The sequence below is a fragment of the Chiloscyllium plagiosum genome, chromosome 4 (genome assembly GCF_004010195.1).
Source record: "Chiloscyllium plagiosum isolate BGI_BamShark_2017 chromosome 4, ASM401019v2, whole genome shotgun sequence".
NCBI classification, from domain to species: domain Eukaryota; kingdom Metazoa; phylum Chordata; class Chondrichthyes; order Orectolobiformes; family Hemiscylliidae; genus Chiloscyllium; species Chiloscyllium plagiosum.
This window is the reverse complement of record NC_057713.1, coordinates 119,610,065-119,620,320: the sequence shown is the minus strand read 5'-3', so window position 1 is coordinate 119,620,320 and position 10,256 is coordinate 119,610,065. Positions and strand designations below refer to the sequence as shown.

At 42.0% G+C, this 10,256-nt stretch overlaps 1 protein-coding gene across 1 annotated transcript; it reads left to right on the top strand.

The window, feature by feature from the left end:
* The first annotated feature begins 8,750 nt into the window (after positions 1-8,750).
* Positions 8,751-9,251, top strand: LOC122549351 (40S ribosomal protein S19-like). Its single transcript, XM_043689022.1, has one exon. The coding sequence runs from the start codon at positions 8,791-8,793 to the stop codon at positions 9,226-9,228; it is 438 nt and encodes a 145-aa protein (XP_043544957.1). The 5' UTR covers positions 8,751-8,790; the 3' UTR covers positions 9,229-9,251.
* The last annotated feature ends 1,005 nt before the right edge of the window (positions 9,252-10,256 follow it).

Genomic DNA, 10,256 nt, shown 5'->3' with positions numbered 1-10,256 from the left:
TAGGTTTAGGGTGAGAGGGGAAAGATATAAAAGAGACCTAAGGGGCAACTTTTTCACACAGAGGGTGGTACGTGTATGGAATGAGCTGCCAGAGGATGTGGTGGAGGCTGGTACAATTGCAAAATTTAAGAGACATTTGGATGGGTATATGAATAGGAAGGGTTTGGAGGGATATGGGCCGGGTGCTGGCAGGTGGGACTAGATTGGGTTGGGATATCTGGTCAGCGTGGACAGGTTGGACCGAAGGGTCTGTTTCCATGCTGTACATCTCTATGACTCTATGTAAAAGAGTTGCTCCTCGTGTCTTTTATAAATCTATCTCCTCCCATCTTAAAAGTTCACCCCTTAGTCTTGAACTATGCAGTGCTTATCTTTCACAGGTATACAGTGCTTTGAGGTAGAGTGATTGAAGTAGAGACCACTGAATCTATAAAAGGAAAAGAGCAGGTAAGTATTGAACGACAAGAAGAATCAAGACAACTGGGAGAAAATAGGACATGTGGTTAACTTTGAAATGTTCGAGCAAAGGGTTAGCAGAAACATGGTGCATCAAAATACATTTTCCTGTAATTTAAAATTCTATGGCTTTAAGAAATCAATTGATTTGAAATTCATGAAAGCATATAATCAACTTGAAATTTCAAGAAAGGGTTCAGAATTATTAGGTTCCCATTATTATAGAGGTTTTTTTAAATCATGAGGGGTACAGATAAGGTGACTGGCAGCTGTCTTTCTCTTATGGTGGGGGATTTCAAGACCAGATAGCATATTTTTAAGATGACAGGAGAAAGACTTTAAAAAGGATATGAGAGGCAGCTTTTCTTTTTACACAGAGAGTGGTTCATGTGTGGAATGAACTGACAGAGGAGGTGGTGGATGTGGGTACAGTTACAACATTTAAAAGACGTATGGATAAGTACATGAATAAGAAAGGTTTGGAGTTATATGGGCCAAGCGCAGTTAGGTGGGACTAATTCAGTTTGGCGTTATGGTCAGTTTGGACTGGTTTGGCTGAAGGGTCTGTTTCCATGCGACAGGAAGTTTTAAGAAAATAAAAACTGAACATTATTTATTTCAATATTTTTGATGGAAGCTCATCTTTTTATTGTTTTGTTTACATGAAGAGATAACTGCATGTCATCTACATATAGATAAAGACTGTTACTTTCATGTTCAATTTTTCTGTAAAAATTCATTTATTTGATATTTGTAATCTAAAATCAGGTCTGATACGATGCTATGATACGCTGTGGACACATAGTCAAGAGTGTCGTGCTGGAAAGGTACAACCAGTCAGGCAGCATCTGAGGAGCAGGAGAATCAACATTTCAGGCATAAGCCCTTCATCAGGAATGAGGCTTCTGAGCTAAGGGGGTAGAGAGATAAATGGGAGGGGAGGTGGGGCTTAGGGGAACAAGCTGAGAGTGCGATAGGTAGATGAAGGAGGGGGTAATGGTAATAGGTCAGAGAGGAGGGTGGAGAGGATAGGTGGGAAGGAAGATGGACAGGTAGGACAGGTGGGGTGCCAATTTGGAAGGTTAGATCTGGGATAAGGTGGGGGGGGAGAGGAAATGAGCAAACTGATGAAATCCATATTAATCCCATGTGGTTGGAGAATCCTAAGGTGGAAGATGAGGCGTTCTTCCTCCAGGTATCAGGTGGTTAGGGTTTCGTGATTAAGGAGGCCCAGCACCTGCAAGTCCTTGGCAGAGTGGGAGGGGGAGTTAAAGTGCTTGGCCACAGGGTGGTGGGGTTGCTTCATGCATGTGAGTCGGAGATATTCTCCGAAGCATTCTGCAAGTAGGCATCCTGTCTCCCCAATGTAGAAGAGACTGCATCGGGAGCAACAGATAGAGTAAATGATATGTGTGGAAGTTCAGGTAAAGCTCTGATGATTGTGGAAGGCTCCTGTGGGGCCTTGGACAGAAGTGAGGGGGGAGGTGTGGGTGCAGGCTTTGCAAATCTTGTGGTGGCAGGGGAAAGTGCCGGGAGGGGGGTTGGCATTGGTGGGGGGAGTATGGACCTGGCAAGAGAGTCGCAGAGGTAATGGTCTTTAAGGAATGCAGATAGGGGTGTGGAGGGAAATATATCTCAGGTGGTGGGGTCTGTTTGTAGGTGGCGGAAATGGCGGAAGATGATACGACATATCCAAAGTTTGAGGTGGAAGGTGACGACCAGGGGGTTCTGTCCTTGTTGCGGTTGAATGGATGGGGTTTGAAGGTGGAGGTGTGGGAAGTGGATGAGATGTGCTGGAGGGCATCATTGACCACATGGAGGACAAATTGCGGTTTTGAAGAAGGAGGCATCTGATGTGTTGTGCGGTGGAACTGGTCTTCCTGGGAGCAGATGCAGCAGAGGCGGAGGAATTGGGAATGAGGGATGGTGTTTTTACAGGAGACAGGGTGGGAGGGTATGTAGTCCAGGTAGCTGTGGGAGTCGGTGCATTTATAGAAGATGTCCATTTTGAGTTGGTCACGGTTGATGGAGATGGAGAGGTCCAGGAAGGGGAGGGAGGTGCCCGAGATGGTCCAGGTGAACTTAAGGTTGGGGTGGAATGTGTTGGTGAAGAGGATGAACTGTTCGACCTCCTCATGGGAGCACGAGGTAGCGGCGATACAGTCATCAATGTAGCAGAGGGAAAGGTGGGGAATTGTGCAGTGTAGCTCTGGAAGATGTACTGTTCCACATATCTGACGAAGAGACAGGCATAGCTGGGGCCCATGCTGGTGCCCATGGCTACCCCTTTAGTCTGGAGGAAGTGGGAGGATTCAAAGGAGAAATTATTGAGGGAGGGTGAGGACGAGTTCAGCCAAACGAATGAGAGTGTCAGTGGAAGGGTACTGGTGGGGATGTAGGACGAGGAAGAAACAGAGGACTTGGAGGCTCTTGTCATGGTGGATGGAGGTGTATAGGGACTGGATGTCCATGGTGAAGATGAGACACTGGGGGTCAGGGAAACAAAAGTTTTGGAGGAGGTAGAGGGTGTGAGTGGTGTCCCGTATGTAGGTAGGAAGCTCCTGGACCAGGAGTTATGGGACAGTACCAAGGTATGTGGAGATGAATTTGGTGGGACAGGAGCAGGCTAAGATGACAGGTCAGCTGGGACAGTCAGGTTTGTGAATCTTGAGTAGGAGGTAGAACTGGGTGGGGTGGGGTTCCCGAACTATGAGGTTTGAAGCTGTGGGTGGGAGATCCTCTGAGGTGATGAGGTTGTGTATAATCTGGGAGATGTTGGTTTGGGAGGTGAGGTCATGGTCAAGGGGGCAGTAGGAGGAGGTGCCTGCGAGTTGGCACCTAGCATCAGCTATGAGGACACATAGGACAAGCCATAAACACATAAGAGAACTGAACTGGTTTATTAGTTCATCTCCTGGCACATTTTCAAACTCTTACCTAACTCTCAAGGAAAGGACACTCTTTGTGAGGAGTTAGAATTTGCTGATGAGCAATGATCCTCACAGCAACACAGAAACAACTATCCTTGTCTCAATCTGGATTAAATACTATAAAACTGAGCAAAAACAATTTATAGTTACAGCATACTAAACAACAATAAAATTTGACAGGGAATATTGTCAGTGGGAGTGATTTAAATAATAAGATGAATAAAGATAAAGTTGCCACAGATCCAGTGGACTGTCATTAAATGGAGACAAATTGTGGTAGTTTAACCTGAAGGTCATTATGCCTTAGGTGAGGGAAAGGTTGAGAAGGAGAGTCCTGATGTGGGCTTTGATGCTGCTGGTATCAGTCTGCACCCACCAACTAGCCATCCGGCCAAGTCAGTTGCAAAATATTCCCTGCAAAAACTTCATTCTCATGTATAGTCAGATATTTAATGCGTTGTACATTTAAATTGTTTTGCACAGTTTGACAGTATTTAGTCCAGGTTGAGACAAGAATGCTTACTTCCAGATTGGTGTGAGGAGCATTGCTCATGAGCAAATCTTAAAGATCATCAGAATATGATGAAGACAACTGAAGGGTCTCTTCCCTACTTTTGCCTGAAGGGGCAAAGTGGGTGCTCATATACATTGCTGTACAATGATATTTTAGTTCTTTCTTTTCAAAATGGAGAATTGATCAAATTCTTGCAACGCTGAGCGCTTTCTATTTTTTAAAAAAAAGCTACAGTTGTTCATTTTAGCTTCTTCAGAAATAGCAAAAACTATATAATAACATCTGAACTCAAGAATTAAATCTTGCGAGATTCAATTCATATGAATGTTGCATTATTTTGGGACACTACTTAGAAGCATGTTGAAACCTGGGAATATTTTATGGGACATACAGAGAAGGAATAGGGTTAGTAATGGAAAGGGGAATGAGGGTAGGAAAGTGACACAAGTAGGTAACCAAAGAGGTCCTTATTTATGACTGAAATAATCGTGTTACAAATAACTTGCTCCTAATGTTCTGAGAAAGAATAGATTATTATGGAATGTTTTATGTTATTAATAGTTTCCTCCATCTATGTTTTTGAAAGTAATCTAAATTGGCTCCACTATAGAGAGAGATTCTTCTGTAGTGAAGTTTCAATTGCATGGCACTGTAATCAGCATATAAATAGGATAAATGGTTTGTTTTATTGTTGCTCAAATCTGCTCGCAGAGCAGCATTTTCAGTGCGTCTGGAATTTTTAATGCATCATTAATTCAAGAGATAGGTCACACTAAATTTGTGTGTAGTGTATGTTGTGCGACTATAATAAATTATTTGGCATTATTATTTGCCATAAACCTAACTCAGAGACATTGACAGTGCCATCATGCTGAAAAATATGATGTGTTTTCAATAAAACAGAAATCAGAAAGAATGGAGGTTGGGGCTTGTACACATGGAGGAATGTATTTATTATACGGCAACAATATATTTGAAGAGAATTTACGCACTGTAACATTATGCATCTTCTAAGAGTGGTGTCAATATAGAATTGCTTCAAATCTCCTCAAACATTAACATTTATCTTTGTCCAAATAGGTAATGACAAGCAACAATGTGTTGTTATTTTTAAAAGATCATTGGCAACTGATAACGGTAAATTCTTGTATTGTTAACTTCTTGCAATGTTTAAAACATCATGTTGTTTCTCACCAGGTTTTTGCAGCACCATGCTCTTTGTGTTCCTAGTTGTGTTTTGTTCCGATGGTGTCACTTCACGTAGCATCCGTAAACATCGACGTGGTAACAGGGACGTAAATAGTAAGTATTAAAACATTATGTATTTAATTGAAGTTTTAAATTTTTGGTTGTACTAAGACAATATGATATTTTAAATGATGATTCAATACTTTACACCCTCTGGTTTTTATTTTGTTTCCATTCCTTATTAATCTGAAATCTACTAAAGTTTTCTAATGTCAGTAGTTGGGTGGTTCAGCAGAGTTAATATTATATGTTTACTATCAAATGTCTAAATGAAAATAAATTAACTAAGTTATTTAAAATAAGACTTAGCAACTACAAGGTACAACATTTGAAACAACTAGAGGACCTTGGAAAAGATTGCAATGGCTCCACTTTAATGGATTAGGTGTGTTTGGAATAATTGTGGGTACTCTGAACTTAAGGTCTATACTGACAGGAGCAGAGCCACCCAAACTAACAGATCAAATTATAACAGCCACGCCAAAAGCAGCCCATTGAAACAGTGACTGGATCCATGAGTCAGGTTAAAAACCTGTCCACAGAAAGGTGCCTTTTCTCATACAAGTAGTTACAGATGGAATGTACAAAGGTAGATATGAACTGCGTAGGGATGTAATTGACAAAGATCAAGAGATGAAGTAACTCCTATGAGCAAACTAGACCCACAATTTTTTTTTGTTCTCCCATCCTATTGAAATCTTGGTCATCAAATCATTGAATCTCTCCAGTGTGGAAACAGGCCATTTGGCCCAACAAGTCCACACTAACCCTCCGAAGAGTAACTCACCCAGAACCACTCATCTACCCGATTACTCTTCATTTCCTCTGAGTAATGCAGCTAACCTACACATCCCTGAACATTATAGGCTTTTTTTTTAGCATGACCAATTCACCTAACCTGCACATCTTTGGACTGTGGGAGGAAACCGGAACACCCAGAAGAAACCCATGTAAACATGTGGAGAATGTACAAAATCCACTCACTAATCCAAGGCTGGAATCGAACCTGGGTCTGTGATGCTAGTGAGGCAGTACTAACCACTGAGCCCATTTATTTTATACTAGATACATTTTAATCATTTGGTCGTACAGAATTTAGGTATTTGTGAGAAAAATGATACACTTTATTGAAGCTTTTTGTTTGCACTTATCATGAGAATTCACGAGAAGTATGCAAGGGGAAGAAGCAATTACAGCTTTTCCTGTACATCAATGTTCTTGCAAAATCTATTCATGAGTGCAAGCTTTGATAAAAAGTCTTTTTCTCGGCAATTCTAAATTAATTTTGTTATTTTGGCTGCAATTAAAGATTTTCTGGAAATTCATTCCAAAAATTATACTGTGCTGAAGATAATTGTAAAATTTTATGAGCTTCCATGCAATGTTATAAAATATTAAACAGTACCAATTTTGGGGAAGATTTGTTGCTCAGGTTGAAGTGTGTAAGTTAACTCACTAATTATTTTAATTTTAGAGAATAAAGATTTAATGCATAATCTGGTAAAACATAATTCAAATGAAAAAAAAAATCCAGAATTAGTAATTTTGCTGTTTGATTTATCCATGATTAGTTCTTTTTGCCACTTTAAGGATAAGTAAGAGACAATGAGTCTATTCTAATAAATACATTTGTAATTGTGCAGATCATCATCTCCCCAGTTACTTGCAATCAGTACCACAATGCAGCACAATGTACAATCAATATGTTGTCAAAGCAGAAAAGGTTGTGAGGCCTTTGAAATATCTTCCTTGGATAATGATGGGACCTTTGAAACATTCAGGAGTAAGGTAAACAAAATATCTATTCACTAATTGAAAACTGAAATTTAATGTGTGGGGCTAAATTATGATACAGATTCTGCTTGATACCCATTATCATTCAGCTCGGAAAAAGAGCATGAGCTGGGATGTGACATTAGTCTGCAGTATTTAAAGGCAGAATGCCTCCACTCTGCAGGCACTCTGCCTCTATTCCTGATGAAGTGCTTTTGCCCGAAATGTCGATTTTCCTGCTCCTCGGATGCTGCCTGAACTGCTGTGCTTTTCCTGCACCACTCTAATCAAGAATCTGGTTTCCAGCATGTGCCGTCCTTGTTTTTACCTAATATTTAAAGGCAGCCTACTCTTAAATGGGAATTGCACCTGGAGAAGGTACTGAAAGTGGCTGAAGAAGAGAAACTGATCTTAGAATCACTAAAGTGCAGAAAAGGGAAACTTGGCCCATCGTGTCAGCACCGACCTTCCGAAAAGTGTCCCACCCAGATCTAGCCCCCCACCTATCCCCATATCCCTGCATTTCCCATGGCTAATCCTCATAGCTGCTTGTCCCTGGACACCATGGAACAATTTTGTGGGCGGAAAGTCACACAGAGACAGGGATAACATTCAAACTCCACACAGACAGTCACTCAAGGCTGGAATCAAACCTGGGTCCCTGACACTGTGAAGTGCCAACACTGAGCCACCATGGTGGACAAAAGCTTGGCGGATTGATTATAACGCGGGAAATGTGAGATTATCCATTTTGGCAGGAAGAATAAAGTACTGAATATGATTGAAATAGTGAAAGACTGCATTAATCGGCAGCACAGAGGAATTCAGGAATCCTTGTGCATGAATCGCAAAAAGCTAACATCCAACTTTGTAATGGGGAAGACAAATGGAATGCTGGCCTTTATTTCAAAGGGAATGGAATACACAAATACATAAGTCTTCCTAAAACTATATAAGGCAGTACTTAGACCACCCATAATACTGAGAACAGTTTTAGTCCCCTTATCTAAAGAAAAATATACTGACATTGGCAGCAGGCCAGAGAAGATCCATGAGGTTGATCTTGGGTTTGGAGGGGTTTTATTTTGAGGAGAGGTTGAGTCACTTGGGCTTTTGCTCACTGGAATTTAGAAGAATGGGTGACTTTAATGAAACATAAATGGTTCTTAGGGAGCTTTACAGAGTACACGCTGTTTCTCCTTGTGGCGTAGTCTAAGACCAGAGGGTATAATCTCCGGGCAAGGGTTTGCTGAGTTAGCACAGAACTGAGGAGGTATTTCTTCTCTCAGAGGGTAGTGCATCTGTGGAATTATTTATCACAGACTACTATAGAGACTGGGTTGATAAATATTTTTATGGCTCAGATATACAGAATTGTAATTAGTAAAGAATAGTAAGGAAAAGCCAGGAAAGTAGCATTAGGGGTTATCAGACCCACCACAATCTCATTGAATGAGAATGAGAGCATTTAATGAGAGAAACTGAGGAGTAGCAATGGGACAGACGGCCTATTTCTATTTTTCCATTTAATGGGCTTTCTGCAGTGAGTCGAATGAAAGTCAGCCTTTACCCGTCATGCTGCAATCATTGTGGTAGCAACATGTAGAAGTACTAGGTTGGACAAAAGTATGCAGAAGGAACCTACTAACAGAATACATTAGGGGAATTCATTGACTTTGTGTAGTGACTGGAATGAGGGCCAGGTGGATCTCATTGACCATGAGATCCCTGATTCGGATTGTTAACCTGGACCAATCAGGGAGCCCTAGCTGACAGATATAAACAGAAGTGTGAGGCGCCCCTGTGAAGCGGGGTGAGAGACCCCACACCGGCCTTTTCCGCCCCGGATCCCAACAGCGTGGCAGCACGATGCCTGGTGTCACAGTGAAGGACGTGAACCAGCAGGAGTTTGTCAAAGCACTGGGTGCTTTTCTCAAGGAGTCTGGCAAGTTAAAGATACCCGATTGGGTTGACACCGTGAAGCTGGGCAAACACAAAGAACTTGCTCCATATGATGAGAACTGGTTCTACACCCGTGCTGCCTCCACAGTGCATCACCTGTACTTGAGTGGCGGTGTTGGAGTTGGCGCCATGACCAAGATCTATGGTGGGTGCCAACGGAACAGTGTGAAGCCCAGACACTTCAGCCACGGCTCCAAGTCTGCGGCTAGGAAGGTGCTGCAAGCACTAGAAGGCCTGAAGATGGTGGAGAAGGGTACTAATGGTGGCCGCAGACTGACTCCACAAGGACAGAGGGATCTAGACTGTATTGCTGGCCAGGTCGCAGCAGCGAGCAAGAAACATTGAATGTATGTATTGTTTATTGGAGAATGATTAAAGTCTTCAGTTCTAAAACAAAATAAACAGAAGTGTCCCTCCAACTCTATTTTGATTTAATCCCTGCCCTCCCCTTCACTGTTTGATCATGCAGCATTGCCCTTTGATGTTAAGGGCACTGCTTGTCACAGGCCACTCGGGTGTTTCCTTTCTTCCTGGTGATGGAAATTTGAATAAAGATTCATGCACCTTGTGTCTCTCACTATGTCTCACACCTGCACACACACACCATGGGTGCTGGTGGAAAAATAAGCACTACCGCAGTTAGGTGGTAGTGTGGGAGAAAGAAAAAAAAGCAAGAACAGGAGTGTCAGACAGCCTGTTCTCTCTGAAAAGAAAAAAAAAATAAACAGAAGTGTCAAAGATTCTCCTCACTCGAGGGACTGGCTCTGAGCTAGCTGGTCAGAATCCATGTATTGTGCATGTGTAAATAAAGGGTGACATGTCACGGGAGATATTTCACTCCGATATGATTTGAATGATTTGAATAAGAAATTTGGTTGGGAATGTTTATTTTATATTGGCTTTCATTTTAGCATTGTGGCTGAGAAGATACTGTGATGGAGATTAACAGAGGAAAAAGATCTTAGGGACTTTGTGTGAATGGGGAATTGAGACTGCATTCACTGTACTCCAGTTGGATTACCCGTTCCCAGAAACGAAATGCATTAGTCACCTTGCTACCTCCTCCTCATTTTGTCATCCTCCCTTTCCCCTTCTCTTCTTTCCAACTCCTCCTTCCTCAGCTCATTGCTGTATACCTGGTGACAAGACTGTGCACAGTGCAGTATATCATGATAAATCTTGCCATGAACTCCAGCGACTATTGCAAGACCTCATTCCAGACAGTGGATATGTTGTGTATGGTCTACATGCTGACAGAATGGCTCTGATAATATACATGCCATCTAGGATTCCACACTGGAGACAAGAGCCATACAGTCAGAAAATAGTCCTTGTCAGCCCAGCACTACCCCCCATATTTGACTGACATTCTG